The sequence below is a fragment of the Podarcis filfolensis genome (genome assembly GCF_964270895.1).
Source record: "Podarcis filfolensis genome assembly, chromosome: 9".
NCBI classification, from domain to species: Eukaryota; Metazoa; Chordata; class Lepidosauria; order Squamata; family Lacertidae; genus Podarcis; species Podarcis filfolensis.
Window position 1 is genome coordinate 66,821,306 of NC_139610.1, and position 16,380 is coordinate 66,837,685.

Consider the following 16,380-nt stretch of genomic DNA (forward strand, 5'->3'; position numbering starts at 1 on the left):
AGCTGGCAAAGAACGCCCCTGCGAGACCCTTTAGATCTCAACTTTCTCTGTTGGCGAAGCAAGCAGAGGAAAAGTTATACAAGCAGCAAAGTGGGCAGAGACCAAAAGCAAAGAGCTGTAGCCGGTGAAATCGCTGTCCGAGCAGAACAGCTTCCGCTCATGCAATGGGAATTCCCATTCCTCTCCTTCCCCTGACGTGCCCGCCATCACACTCCCCAAAAACTGATGTGCTCCAGAACAGACTGGTAGGTGCAGGGCGGCTGCTGTGGGATAGGAATATTTTGTTTACAGAAGTCGTTCTGCCCGCACAATGATGTAGTCCAACCCTCTGCAACGCAGGAATCTTTTGCCCTATGGGGGGCTTGAACCAACGGCTCTGAGATTGAGAGTCTCATGCTCAACCAACCAAGCCATCTCAGCTGCAGCCTTTGTGGGATTCAGCCCATAAAAACTGTGCTTTCTGAGCCACACAAGAGGTCCATCCATGCCCAGTATTCTGGGCAATGGCTGGCAGCCAGATCCATTTAGCTTCCACAGCCACCTGCCCTGTTGTACCGCGGATGGGGAAGCTGTGATCTAACAACATCTGGGGGTCCCAAACTCCCACCTTCCCAGACCACTGGCCATTCTGGTGAGGGCTGGATTTCCAACAATGCACTGGAGGGAGACATGTTCCCCATTGCTGCGTTGCATCCATTCTCTCTGAAAAGTCCACCCTGTTGATTCTTTTTTTTCTAATGGAAAGACAGGAAATACTAGAGAAACAACACTCTAATAATAGTCTAATCTAGAGTGGTGGCTGGCCCCTGTTTGTCCCTAGCAAATAAAACTTGGAGACACACTGCCTCTGAACATGAGGGTTCCATAGCTGTCAACTTACAGATTTGAAAATAAGGGACCAGCAGCCTCGAAAATAAGGGATCAGCAACCAAAATAAGGGATTTTCCGGGTACAGGTATGTTCAACTTCTGAGCCCCTCCAAGCTAAAGGCAGAAAGCCCAGCCAGCAGCCAAACGAAGCCTCAAGCAGTGGTTCCCACAGCGCAGCAATCCGGCAAAGGGGATGCAGCAAGGAAAACCACCGTCACCTCTCAACTGGGAAGCGCTGAGCAAAGGCGAGTCCCCAGGCAATGCGGCCGATTTGATTGGCACAAGGCATGCAAGCTCCACCCCCCAGTCATCCTTAAACTCCTTATTGGGTGAGCAACGCAGCCAAGCAACACAGTTGAAGCCTCCCTCCTCCCTGGCCGGCAGGGAGGGAGGGAGAGGAGCTGCTTCCTTTGAAACCCGGGAAACTGAAGGGACATCATCAGTAAGGGACAGCAGCAGGACGCGGCGCTGGGATAAGGGAGTTTCCCGCCAAATAAGGGACAGTTGACAGCTATGGGGTTCTATTTTCTGCTAGCATGGTGAAGACTCGTTGACAGGCCTACTATTTGGAGAAATGGCTGCTTTCTGAATGTCTGCTGGCAGTCCTACGCTACTCCTTGCGAGCCCCAAATTATCTACAAATGGGAGAAACTACAATCAGCAAACAAATGAGATGATTAATGGTTCTTCCCCTATACTTATGCAATAAGCGAGCTCCTGGAAACGAACATACTCATATTCTCGCAGCGAAAATGCCAAGCTTGTGAAAATGACCCAGTTGGCACCGAGAGTGCGCCAGTTATTATTATTTTTTTCCCCATTCCTCTTCTCATCTTTGGGTATCTGCCCAAAAGTTAATTTGCAGCAATAACTTTGGTTAGGCCATGTGTGAAGCCGCCTAAGACTGCTCTGACCTAGTTCCCCGAATGGAAGAACTGGAGAAAAATCTAAGGCAGCCAAAGAATTGGCCGAGTGGATCAATGCAACGCTTTGTGGATATTAAGAAAGCCCGGCCATCAAGCGACCAGACTTCTCTCGGCCCGGCATACCAGACAAGCAGCTAGATCTCACTCAGATTGTGTTTCCAACATGAAGTTCTCTGAATGTCTCTCTGCAGCAGCAAGGCAAGGTCCCAAGAGGGAACGAGACAAGAGTGATTTTCAAGAAGAAAAGCCAACTGCAAGTTGAAAGGGATACTCAAGAAATGCTCACCTCGTGGACCCGTCCTTCATGCTCACAAAATCCCTCCGTTTGCGAAACGCACTCAGGGCAGCAAGCGTTGGCAGGTGTTTGTAGCACTTCCCCCTGAACGAGAAAAAGCCATTCAGCGAGTGTCACAAATCCATCTGTCTAGAAAAGCCCATTCCTGATATTCCAACACACAGTCTCGACAATACAGGCCTCCTCTGTTCAGAATGGAAAGGTGTAATAATAATAATAATAATAATAATAATAATAATAATAATAATAATAATATTTTATTTATACCCCACCCATCTGGCTGAGTTTCCCCAGCCACTCTGGGAGGCTCCCAATCGAGTGTTTCTAATCCTAGCATCCATAAGGGTATTATTATTATTATTATTATTATTATTATTATTATTATTATTATTATTATTATTTTGTGGGGAGCTGTGTTCAATCTAACAAAAGAATGCAAATAGGAACTGAGCAGGGAGAGGAAGTAAGTCTCTTGTGCATTGTAGAGACCATATAACACAGGTCCTGAAAGACCTACACTGGCTCACAGTACGTTTCCGAGCACAATTCAAAGTGTTGGTGCTGAATTTTAAAGCCCTAAACGGACTCAGCCCAGTATACCTGAAGGAGCATCTCCACCTTCATCATTCAGCCTGGACACTGAGGTTCAGCTCCAAGGGCCTTCTGGCATTTCCCTCACTGTGAGAAGTGAAGTTACAGGGAACCAGGCAGAGGGCCTTCTCAGTGGTGGCACCCTCCCACCAGATGTCAAGGAAATAAACAACTATCTGACTGTTAGATGACATCTGAAGGCAACCCTGTTTAGGGAAGTTTTTGATGTTTGATCTTTTATTGTGTTTTTAATATTCTGTTGGGAGCTGCCCAGATGGGCGGGGTATAAATAATAAGTTGTTGGTGTTGATGATGATGATGATGATGATGTGGGTGCCATAGGAGGTACCACTGGGCACCTGCCACATTGGTAACCCCTGTAATAAACTAAAAGCATAGAATCGTAGAGTTGGAAGGGACCACAAGGATCATCTAGTCCAATCCCTTGCAATGCAGGGATCTTTTGCCCAATGTGGGGCTCAAACCCACGACCATAAGATTAAGAGTCTCGTGCTCTACTGACTGAGCCACACTTTCAAACAAAGAAGAGACAATAGGAATATGCCTTAGATGGAGTTAAACCACTGGTCCATAGAGTTCAGTGCTGTCTGCACTGATTGGCACTGAATTGTACGTTTCCGAGCACAATTCAAAGTGTTGGTGCTGACCTTTAAAGCCCTAAACGGCCTCGGTCCTGTATACCTGAAGGAGCATCTCCACCCCCATCGTTCAGCCCAGACACTGAGATCCAGCACCGAGGGCCTTCTGGCGGTTCCCTCATTGCGAGAAGTGAGGTTACAGGGAACCAGACAGAGGGCCTTCTCGGTGGTGGCACCTGCCCTGTGGAATGCCCTCCCATCAGATGTGAAGGAAATAAGCAGCTATCTTCTTTTCAAAAGACATCTGAAGGCAGCCCTGTTTAGGGAAGTTTTTGATATTTAATGCTGCATTGTTTTTAACACTTGATTGGAAGCCGCCCAGAGTGGCTGGGGAAACTCAGCCAGATGGGCGGGGTATAAATAATAAATTATTAGGCAGAAATGACTAGCAGAATCCGAGACCAGGGAGAAGAGTCGGTGGAAGAAGATTGGAAGAAATTTAAAGACTATCTACAGAAATATTGTAAAATTAATGAATGTTAGAATGATGTTGGATAGAAATTAAGTGGTTTCCAGCTGTAATGCTTTAAGAGAATATGGGAAAAGGGTTATAAATAGGCAAAAACATAATTAAAATGATGTTGGATTGGAAATAAGTGGTATTAGCAACAAAGTTAATAAGAATATGCAAAATGAATTGATAATGGATGAAAATACAGAGTTATAAAAATGTTAAGTTATAGAGATAAGATAAATGACAGAGGGTAAGGATTTGCTGATTTGATTATTTAAATGGGAATACAAGAAGGGGAGGTGTGAGGAGGTCAAAGAAACAAGCAAATGAGTTTTAAGTTATGAAAAATGGAATTGTTTTTAAATTTTCTTATTTTTTCTGTGTGTTTATTTTTATTTCTTTTTTTCTTTTATTATGTGTTTTTGTATATTTGTTTTTGTAAAACTTTAATAAATATTTCTTAAAAAATAAATAAATTATTATTATTATTATTATTATTATTATTATTATTATTATTATTATTATTGGCAGCAGCACTCCAGGGTTACAGGCAGAAATCCTTCCCAGTCCTATAAGGAGATGCCAGAAACTGAACTTGCCACGACCACTCCATTTCTCCACGCGGACGTCATTCCGTCGCCTTACCTTCCCAAAGTCGCAGCGAGGGTTTTTGCAAACGACGCCTTTGCACAGGACAATGTCACCATGGCAACTGCACTCCCGGCAGGAGTCTGGCTTCCAAGCGGTGTTGTTCTGCAAACAAGTCATAAGCTCGGAATTAAAAATGCATTAAAAAGCATGAAGACTGCACGCAATTACGGGGCAGCAAAGAGTTCAAACGAATTAAAAAGGGAAAGGGCCCTTAAACATTGCAGAGGCAAACTTGGCAAGCCAAGTCTATCTGCTACACGCCGATTAGTACCCATGGCTGTAACAAGTCCAAAGCTATTCATTCCGTACTTCCAAAACATGTAATCAAAAGGCTTGGGCCTGCGATGAAAAGTAATCAATTCCAGCTGCAAAATAATTGATCCACCTAAGACCCGGTAGCTACAATCTGATTAGAGCTTCTCTTCCATCCAGCGACGGCTTCTATAAACAGAGTCGGGCTGGGAATTTAACAGGCTCCAAAGGAGCTTTTGACGCTCCATTCATATTAAAATTAATGTGCTAGGAAAATTACCTGGAATGTCAAACAGCTTCTATGTATGGGGAGAGGCGGAAAAGATCCCTGGTTGGAGAGGAGACAGGGAATGTATGTGAGAAGAAAGGAAAGTTCCTGAGCTGGAGGAACAGGGAAATGTAGTCTTTGGTAAAATGATTTTTTGTAGGAGCGGCATGGGAAAATTAAGGAGCCGAGAAAAAAAACAGAATTTTTCCCCCTTTTCTCTTTGCACTCGATATACCCGAAAAGTGACTCCATTTTTGTGTGTGCACTTCCATCTACCTTCTTGAAATTTCGGGACAGGGTGTTGCGTGGCGATTCCCGCCTCCCCCCAGTTGGAATAAATAAAGACACAGGACACCATTAGTTTAGGTTAACGGGCAAAAATTGGCCACAACTTTATTGTTTACAGGTAAGAGCGGTATTGGCTTCAGGCATTGGTCCTATCAGACTATCCGGCTTCAGCCTGTTAGCATGAAAACCGGAAAGGGTTAACACCAGCAGGGGGAGCCCTGCGATGCACATCAACTAGGAACTCCCCCGGGGTCACCGCTCAGGGGCGTGCTTTAGGCCCTGGCCTCCATAGGTTTCGGACGAGGCAACGCCCCCTGGAATCCTTTACCGGACTACCCTTAAATATTTGGGGGAGGTGATGGCACTCCCCCCCCAACGCATCTACATAATAATACGCCTACCAATGCCTAACCGCCAAAACCAAAGACGTTGTGACGATTTGCTACGAGGTAGGCAAAAAACCTAATGGCTGGTGCCAATTCACCAAGTGGAAATCAGCTGTGTGGTCGAAAAGGGGAGATCCCGGGGCCGCGCCAGCCTTAAATGACCCAGGCCACGCCCCCGGAGCCAGCCGATTGGCTGACGTGGCCCGAGGATTCCCCTGATCACGCGGGGCTGAAAGCCAGCCTCCGCGTGAGTGTTGGGGGGCGTGAGCCCGCAGAAACACCACCTCCTCCTGATGTCGGAAGTGGCTTTGTCTAAAGCCCAATTAAAAAGGGGATGGGCATTTTCCAGCATCTGCTCTAACTAAAGTCCTACACACCCACACAGTTCAGATCATGTCTGCCAACAAGGACCCCCAGTCTGAGCTCTAATGTTAGACTGCAGGTATCCAACCACCAACTAACACACTGAGTGATCCAAGTGTGAACCAACGGTATGCTCTGACATTTCTGTGCCGTCTTTCCATGTTCTACTTGAGTTAACTAGAAGTTTCATGCAAACTCAGCCGCAATGTGCTTTTTAAAAATGAAAAGCGGTTTCAAGAAGGGAAATCCACGCACATACACATCATTTCTCTGCTCTAAGCAACCCTCTTTCATTTTTTTTGTTAAATATTTTTTATTAATTTTCCAATAAAGAACATCCAATTAACATACCGTAACAAATCCTAATCCAATTAAAATAAAAAACTAAAATAAAAAGACCAGATTATCATCCAAATTATAATTATTAATTTTAATAATTATTAATTATTAATAAAAAATAAGCAACCCTCTTTCAAAGCTGCATTTAAATAAATAAAAAAAGTGACACTGGGGGCACTTGCGCACATTTGCTATTTTCAGGTGGGATTTTCAGCCACAAGCCAGCAAATTCACAATATGGAACAGAAGATAATTTGGAGCTCTTGCACAACAACCCTGCTTTATTCCACCGCCCCGTAAAAACACGTCAGATAACATTTGCTTGATGCAAAATTGTCTAACACCCCAGAAAACAAATCAGAATGAATGCTCAGTAAACAGGTCGTTTGGAAGCAACCTGGGAATCAGTTATATGGATTTGCATGTAGTTAGCTTCCATGGAAGGCAAATATATCAAGCTCAGAGCTCAGACATCGTTGCTACTGCCGCATCAGTTCCCTCCAATGCAATGTCCACTTCGTAGCGTAGCATTGTAGAGATAGGGACCATGGATGTCATCTATTCCAACCCCTGCAATGCAGGAATCTTTTGCCCAACGTGGTGCTCAAACCCAGGACTCTGAGATTTAAAACCTCACTCCCAGAGGGAGATGTTTCCCTGTGTTAAACATCACCCTTTTAGTGACACTGATATGCAGCTATAAGATCGGAGGCTTCATTCCTTCTCAGTGAAACAGTACATGAAACCGAGTCCTCTCTAATAAAGCTGATGAGAATATTAAAGCTAAGTACTGCCACAGATCGGTGCAAATTTACAGCCCTGGAGCTCAGGAAATAAATGATACGGGAGAGGAGCCGTCATTTTTGCTCTGATAACATAACTGACCCAACGCGCAGCGGCAGGAGCAGTAACAGGGCTACCCTGAGGAAACTATCTTCCTGGGGCTGATTTACTATACAGCTGCAGAATCAATTGAGGCCAAGTTATATGGGTGTCAAGCTCTGCCTAACTCTCATGCTGTATTTAATCCATTCCTGTGCCTTAAAAAAAAGGTGGAAGGGGGGGGATAAAGCTGTTCCGTGTCAGACACAAGGCTTTTTCCAAAGATACCTGGAGCAAGCTCCAGGGCGCCACATACCTGCCCCCTTTGGAAGAATGATGCTCTGGTTTTGCGCCAGGATTAATGACCTTACCTGGCTGCTCATTGCGTTCCTGTCCTTGCTCATCCCAGCAGTAAAGGGGTGGGCAGGATGTCAACACAAGCAACCAGGGAGCTGAAGAAAGGCGCAAGGAGATTTCAGAAGTTGTTACTAAGGCTCTTGCAGCCTGCCACAGAGGGGCGATTGCACTGTCTGTAAGGAAGGTGACTGCTTTTTTTAGAGGATGGCTATCTTGGGCCTCCAGCGCCCAGGTTCTGTTAGGGCACCAGTAGCAGTGGTGGGGCAGAACTTCAGAGCTGTCCTCCCAACACCAGTGTTCGCGAAAGCTTCTCTAGATGGGGCAGGTCAGGGTTGTGTGCGCACTATCTCAATACATGGTCCATGTCTTGAGTTAGCGCATACACCGTATCTGAATGTTCTGGGGTATGTGGCATTCATACGGAGCCCCCGGTTGTCTCTCGGACTATTGACCCGTACACCACTAATCCGCTGCCACCAACCAGGTCCTCCCTGGTAAAATTACTTCAGTCTCAGTCAGCTTCTCAATTAATAAATAAGAGTGTATTTTATTTCAGTGCAGATCACTGCAGATGGTGACAGCAGTCACGAAATTAAAAGACGCCTGCTCCTTGGGAGAAAGGCGATGGCAAACCTAGACAGCATCTTAAAAAGTAGAGACATCACTTTGCCAACAAAAGTCCATATAGTTAAAGCTATGGTTTTCCCAGTAGTGATGTATGGAAGTGAGAGCTGGACCATAAAGAAGGATGATCGCCGAAGAATTGATGCTTTTGAATTATGGCGCTGGAGGAGACTCTTGAGAGTCCCATGGACTGCAAGAAGATCAAACCTCTCCATTCTGAAGGAAATCAGCACTGAGTGCTCACTGGAAGGACAGACCCTGAAGCTGAGATTCCAATACTTTGGCCACCTCATGAGAAGAGAAGACTCCCTGGAAAAGACCCTGATGTTGCGAAAGATTGAGGGCACAAGGAGAAGGGGACGACAGAGGACGAGATGGTTGGACAGTGTTCTTGAAGCTACCAGCATGAGTTTGACCAAACTGCGGGAGGCTGTGGAAGACAGGAGTGCCTGGCGTGCTCTGGTCCATGGGGTCACGAAAAGTTGGACACAACTAAACAACAACAAATTTTATTTCAGACACAAACAAAACATTTACAGCATTCCAAACGTTGTTGCTCTTTACTTTCTTAGTCTTATTTTCCTCTATCTCTTCTACCTCCCCACACTCAAGAACCCACTGCTCTAATTGTCTCTCTATTACCAACTGCCTTTCCCAACCAGCCAACCCACGAAATCCAACCAACTACCCACCAACAACTCCCAACGAACTCCCCCAGAACTCCTCCCAGAACTGGTTTTTTAGACCCACTGACTCCACCCCCCTGGGTCCTGTCTGTGCAACCTATTTAACTATTTCCCCTCCAGCACTCTCTCATATATGTTAACGTCACAGGGTAAGGGTGCCAAGTGCACTGGGTTGCCATAGCAACGTCAGCAAAGTCAAGCATATGACTTGCTGAGCCATTCTCCCTCCCATTGGTTCAGGAATGTATAATGGTCTCTAGAGACAACTTGCTTGCATTAAGCCCTGTTGCAAATCTTGGTGCTGTCCCATTTTCTGTCAGGGTCTGACACAGAACCCGTGAGAGTCAAGGGAAGAGGCTGTGGGTTAGCATGGTGATGGCGTTAGCAAATATCTCTGTCCATATGCATCTTTACTTCAAAGACCAGAAGAACTGGAGTGTCTTGTGTCTGGAGGAGTGTCTCGTGTCTGGAGACAATGCTAGGATACTTGCAGACCACGCTAGACTAGGTGGACCCCTAAGTAAGTAACAGGATTAAGGTAAAGGTAAAGGGACCCCTGACCATTAGGTCCAGTAGTGGACGACTGTGGGGTTACGGTGCTCATTTCACTTTACTGGCCGAAAGAGCCGGCGTGCAGCTTCCGGGTCATGTGGCCAGCATGACTAAGCCGCTTCTGGTGAAACACAAAATAGTTCATCCTTTAGTCAGGGGTAGAGAACCTTCTTTCTGCTCAGGGCCACATACCATGAGGCGTAATCTATTAGGGACCGCATGGTGGAAGTGGGTGAAGTCAAAGCTGGTGACGGGCGGAGTTTTCTAGAGTAACTCATTGGAAACAAAGCATGGCTTGCTTCAGTTTTCACCATGGGTACCTCAGCTTCGAATTCCCAATCCTACTCAAGAGTAAGCCCCACGAGGTTTGGTGCAGTAACTCTCAAATTAATACAGAAAAGGCTTTCTTAATTGGAAAGCAACTCCCATTTGGGGCTGCACGATATTTCGACATATTGTCCAAAGCCAGTTTGAAGTCCATGTCGTGATATCGTTTTTTTGCCCTGGTAATAAATTGCAAGTCATGATGTTTGTGCATGTGCTATGCAAAAATCACAATATGGGGGAAACCATGAAGCCAGCCAATGCTTCTCTTGATTCCTGCAGCCCCTGTTAACTCTCTCCCTGTCTCTTGCAGGGGGCAACGAATCACATGAGCAAGCGCTGGTAAAAATCATGATACAGAGAAAACCGTGAAAACAGCCAATGCCTCTACATAGCTCCATCCTTATTTCAAACATCGTGATATTTGTGATGTTTAGCTGGTGATATATCGCAATGTTGAAAACCAGATATCACTCAGCTCTAACTCCCATTGACTCCGACCATCTGCCATGTTGGCTGAAGCTGACGGGTGTCTAACAACATCTGGAAACTTGCTGATGAACCACCACTGATAGATAGTCAAGGTGTCCCTATGTTGGATGTATCTGTTGCAATGATCCTCAAGCTAGATGGTTACTAACTCCCAGTCCCAACTGCAAAGCTAGATACCTTAGTAGAGCAGGGATTGCCCTAGATTATTCTGGTGGCCTCCACATGACTAACCAAGGTGGACATCTGATGCATGCAACAGCTGCTTTCTCTTCCAACTTATCCTATGTTTCATGGGGCTGTATGAAAGCATTCATGCAGTGCCTAAAATGTAACTAGAGGCCAGCTCCTGGGATATGCTGGAATATGAACACTGGGCATCTGTTTGATGGTATCTCTTTCACGGCATAGTGGAGGTGGGGGGAGAGGCACTGGTCAATAGTTGACGCAAATGGTGGGGGGGGAGTTCATTCCTGATTTGTTGGTCAGCATCTGTGGGTACAGCTGAATGATTTTCACAAGGCAGGTGTGACCCCTGTGTCTGTCCATTTTGGGTCACCACCGTCATAAAGGGAAAGCGGTGGAAGTCATGGTCGCAAATCACTCTTGTGCGTTTACTTGGGAGGACTGCTTCTGATTACCACCATCAATGGGGACAAGGGCCGTAGCTCGGCAGAACAGCATCTGCCTTGAAGATGCCAAGGGTTCAAGGTTCAATCTTTGGCATTTCCAAATAAGAACATATGAACATACGACAGTGGAGGCAGAGAATAGACATCATAGCTGGCAGTCACCAATAGCCCTTTCCTCCATGAATTTGTATTATGAACACTGGGAGAGACCATCATCTGAACCCTGGAGATCTACTGCCAGTCAATGCAAACACCACTAAGCTAGAAAGATGCAATGGTAGTGTCAGGAATGAGCCAGCTCCTAGTGGAAATTTACAGCCTGCTGCAAAACAGAGAGTCTTAAATTTGACGCAGGCTGAGCAAAGAACACAGCAGTCAGTAGTGACTCCTTCAGACATTGCAATGCCAGTTGCCAAGGAAACAACTGAGAGTGGGCTGGAATACACCAGGAAGCTCAAACAGGTGCAAACAGACACAGAGACAGTCTGTCAGAACAGGAAGAGGCTGGAGCTGATCCAATAAGTCCGAAGAGTCGGCAAATGGGAGGGCTGCTAGATAGGAAGCAAAACAAGAGACGTAAGGGGCGATGGTTCAATATATTCTGTAGGAACTGTAAGGAGTCTTCAGAAGGGTGATCTTGAGTGATAATGCTGGCAGCTGCGTTAGAGCCGTCTGGAGCTATCTGTTTGTTTTTGCAATAAATCCTCCTTTTTAATTACCTACTCTTACTGTGTTATCAAGCTGGGAACCTGGACTCCTGACAGGTAGCTTCCTATGTTCTTCCTCCATAGCAGATATCCCTTGTGGCTTTTACAGATTTCCAGTTTCCGGCACATAGCCGATCATGCTTATGGTGAACATGTTCACACGTAGGTGACTGTATCTTGTTTTTAATCTTCATACAGTGGTACCTCGGGTTACATATGCTTCAGGTTACAGACGCTTCAGGTTACAGACTCCGCTAACCCAGAAATTGTACCTCGGGTTGAGAACTTTGCTTCAGGATGAGAACAGAAATTATGCTCCGGTGGTGCGGCGGCAGCAGGAGGCCCCATTAGCTAAAGTGGTGCTTCAGGTTAAGAACAGTTTCAGGTAAAGAACGGACCTCCAGAACGAATTAAGTTCTTAACCTGAGGTACCACTGTATAGCACTTCGTAGATTTTCATTGCTTCAACAACAAAGATGTTCAGGCTCTTGGCATATGTAGAATTCAGAGTCTATCAATGGAAACACTCACAAAATCACCCCACCCCCAACCAAGTCAATGTACTCTTCGTCCTGCACATGCCATCAACTGGCACACAAATGCCTCCATGTACTCCATGTTGCATCTAGAAGCAACGTTCTTTACCCTCCGGCATTTGACAAAGTCCCCCTTTGCCATACATTATTGAGTTCAGCCAACTAAAACGTTTGGCTTTTTAGCCGTTTGGAAGCAGATGAAGGGAGAGTAGCTAAAGCAGGTGCCAGAAACAGAGAATCAGCACATCCACACAGCAATTTTCCATTCTTGTGGTTCAGCATAATCCAGGAACACACGAACCGTTCCTAACAAGAGGTCAGCTACCTTTTTTCTCTCTCCAGAGCAGGTCATTTTGTGCCAAATGTTACACCGCCATTTCTGCTTTTACTATATTGAAGCAGCCTTTGAATCTTTTATGCAAGCCGCCCAGAGACGGAGCAGCACTGTGATGCTTATATATGTGCAATATTTCATGGCAAACAAGTCAGGCCCATTGGACAAACCACTCTTAGCTCTGGTTCCTTCACATCAGTGACCTCTTTCATAGTGAGAGTGGTCACTGAGATGCGTGGGGAAGGGTTAGGAATTGTAGAGTTGGATGGGACCCAGAGGATCATCTAGTCCAGGCATGTCCAACAGTTTGATCATGATCCACCAGTCAATCACGGGGTGTCCCTGGTCATTTGTATGATTGCACCCCAAAAAAAAACCCTCAACTTTGGCTCCCCCAAAAAAGCTCAACAAGTTTTGGTCAATCCAGTGGGTAGATCACTGCAAGTTTTTTTATAGTGGGAGTAGATCACAGTCTCTTGGGAGTTGGACATGCCTGATCCAGTCCAACCCATTGCAATGCAGGAATATGCAGATGTTCCATACAGGGATTGATCCTGCAATACATACAATATCGGTGAATTTTGTATTGGGTCACCCGTGCACCATAAAAATCATGGTCATGAAAATAATTATGAGATCTATTCCGCATCATAAAACGGAACACTCAATGGAAACATGATCAATTAACGTTGCGTCAGGCCTCCTGCACACTGCCTAGAGACAACTGCAGTTAAGCAACATGGTAGCACAGTTGGTGGAGCAGGAGGTTCTTAATCTCATGGTCATGCGTTCTAGCCCCATGCTGAGTGAAAGTTTCCTGCATTGCAGAGGGTTGATTCTCATCTTCCCTTCCAACACTCTTTTGCTATGAAATTATATAAATAAATAAATAATGTTGCAATCATTATGATGCAATCACCTGCCAACAATAATATAACCACCAGCTGTTCCGTGGCAAATGGATAGGCCAAATGGCACAAAAAGCCCTAGGGATAAAACTGCTGAAGTGATACAGCTCTTGTCAGACTTGAGGAATCCTCTCCCCCCCCCCCACAATGGCACCAAGTGGCAGGGAGGGAACAAGAAAGCTCTTACTTATTACCGTATTTTTCGCCCTATAGGACGCACTTTTTCCCCTCCAAAAATGAAGCGAATGGGGCAAATGCAGGCTTTCGCTGAAGCCTGGAGAGCGAGAGGCGTCGGTGCGCACCAACCCCTCTTGCTCTCCAGGCTTCAGGAAGCTATCCGCAAGCCTCGCAAGGCTTGGGGCAGCAGCCTGCAGCCCAAAGCACGGGGCGAGCTGCGGAGCCCGCCCCGTGCTTCGGGCAGATGTCAGCAAGCCTCTCGCGCCCGGCAGGAGGTCCCGCCGGGCGCGCAAGGCTTGGGGCGGCAGCCTGTTCTGAGGGCTGGGGTCGGGGGAAGCTCAGTTCTGGGGGCTGGGGTCGGGGGAAGCGCCAGCCCCCGCGCCTGGCGGGGAAATAAAAAATTTTTCCTTTATTTCCCCCCCCCAAAAAAAAAACTAGGTGCGTCCTATGGGGCAGTGTGTCCTATGGGGCGAAAAATACGGTATTTATTCAGTCATCGCGACAAAAGAATTGCAGTCATTCCTCCATAATGGAGTTGCTCTCACTGAGCTCCCTCCCTCTCCATCTCTAGCAACAGCACCTGCTTCTACGGCATCTGTCCGTGGACAATTGTCTCTGTGCTCTTTGTTCTAGCACCCTTAACAAACGCCGCATTTGGGGAGAAGGGGCGTCAGGTATGCTATCCAATGACATGTCAGCTAGCCGGTCTGTCTCCCCTCCTCCTTCTCCTAACACAGCATAACTCGGCTGTTTGCCTGTCTCTGAGCTGCTATCTTCCTCCAAGCCCTGCTGTAATTCAAGACTGCCTTCCTCCTCTCTGGCAGCTACAGGAGAAGGGCAGGAGAGACCTCCACCATTCCTCCTCCTCTTATTTTTATTATTTATACCCCGCCCATCTGGCTGGGTTTCCCCAGCCACTCCAGGCAGCTCCCAACAGAACACTAAAAACAGAATAAAACTTCAAACATTAAAAACTTCCCCAAACAAGGCTGCCTTCAGATGTCTTCTAAAAGTTAGATAGTTGTTTATTTCCTTGACATCTGATGGGAGGACGTTCCACAGGGTGGGTGCCACTACCGAGAAGGCCCTCTGCCTGATTCCCTATAACCTCGCTTCTCTCAGCAAGTGAACCGCCAGAAGGCCCTCGGCGCTGGACCTCAGTGTCTGGGCTGAACTATGGGGTGGAGACATTCCCTGACACCTATGCATGACAATCTAACATCTAGGCAGCTCTATGGAGCAGCTGAAACAACTGGAGACCACTCCCCCTCCACCAGCTTATGTACCTTCCCCCGATGTAATGCACACATGGAGCCAGGGACTGTTGTTGTTGTTTAGTCATTTAGTCATGTCCAACTTTTCGTGACCCCATGGACCAGAGCACGCCAGGCACTCCTGTCTTCCACTGCCTCCCGCAGTTTGGTCAAACTCATGCTGGTAGCTTCGAGAACACTGTCCAACCATCTCGTCCTCTGTCACCCCCTTCTCCTTGTGCCCTCAATCTTTCCCAGCATCAGGGTCTTTTCCAGGGAGTCTTCTCTTCTCATGAGGTGGCCAAAGTATTGGAGCCTCGGCTTCAGGATCCAGTGAACTGTTCCAGTGAACAGTCAGGGCTGATTTCCTTCAGAATGGAGAGGTTTGATCTACTTGCAGTCCATGGGACTCTCAAGAGTCTCCTCCAGCACCATAATTCAAAAGCATCAATTCTTTGGCGATCAGCCTTCTTTATGGTCCAGCTCTCACTTCCCTACATCACTACTGGGAAAACCATAGCTTTAACTATACGGATGTGGAAACTTCCTCTGTTCCTCCCTTTTCAATCCTCTCCTGGTTCTGGGAGACAGTGGTCCAGGAGAGAGTGGGGAAGCACCCAGCCCTTTCACTTGCCTGACCTGCCTCTTCCTCCTCTACTACCAACCCCCTCCTGTGCTCCACCCTCCAGCTCTGAAGCATCTCCTGCCTCTTGCCTCTTGGCTAGAACAGGTCCCCACAAATCACTGGCCCCCTCTCCCGAGCCAGATTCTGACCCCATCCCTCAGTGCACACTCCTGGCAGTCCCTTGCCAGCTGTCGCCTTAGTGCCCAGTTTGTATGTTTCCTGGAAGCACCTGATTGGCCTCTGTGGAGTGACAGGATGCACGGCTGCTAGATGCATGCTTGGTCCAATGCAGCTATTCTCGCGCTGTTCCGCGGCCATTTGCAGTCACCAAATTCATCCCTCCTGGGCAAATCTGCCTTTCTGTCGCACCTCTTGCAAGGACAGGCTGCCGGTTGGTTGGCACCAGCTTTTTCCGCATCGCTGAGCCTGCTCTGGCCGCCGGCCATGATTGGCATGTGACAGTGGCATCTTCACTCCAGGGAATGGAGACAATGCAGCGCACGAAAGCAAGGGGGGAAATTAGCTGCCAGTTTTGCTGGGAATGACATATTGACAAAGTACTTAGCCTGTGTTATCCACTTCAGCATTCAATGGCACGCACAGAGAGAGAGAGAACGAGAGAGGCGGTTTCATCCTCTTTCACAGCGCAAGAGTCCACAATTGGATTCACTTCAAGTGCGGCATTCCGTCAGAGAGTATCGGAGAAAAGCCAGTATCGGATGTCTCCAGATGAAGGATACTGGACTTGCTTTGTGAGAAAAGCTCGAGGCAGAGAACGCAGAGCAATTATAACTTCTGGTACAATTACCAGAAGCCTTTCCTTGCTCTCTGCCAAGCGAGGAGACTTGGCAGCTTAATAATATGACTTTCCATTTTTTGCACTTCCACTCCAATTAGCTGACAATACCAGGCAATTGGCAGGATCAACCAAAGTCCCTAAGGGACCCTGAGAACCGCAGAGGTGGGATTAGAGAGATACAGAACTGCTGGAACAGGAGAGAATTAAGGGCCGT

General features: G+C 46.9%; 1 protein-coding gene across 2 annotated transcripts in view; it reads right to left on the minus strand.

Moving 5' to 3' along the window:
- Window positions 1–16,380, minus strand: part of FRAS1 (Fraser extracellular matrix complex subunit 1) — a 356,925-nt gene that overhangs the window by 211,887 nt on the left and 128,658 nt on the right. For both annotated transcript variants that reach the window (XM_083631513.1, XM_083631512.1), the window contains exons 3-4: window positions 4,440–4,547; window positions 2,082–2,174 (exon numbers count right to left, since the gene is read on the minus strand). In XM_083631513.1, coding sequence (XP_083487639.1) covers window positions 2,082–2,174; window positions 4,440–4,547 — 201 coding nt within the window. The remainder of the gene's footprint in view (window positions 1–2,081; window positions 2,175–4,439; window positions 4,548–16,380) is intronic.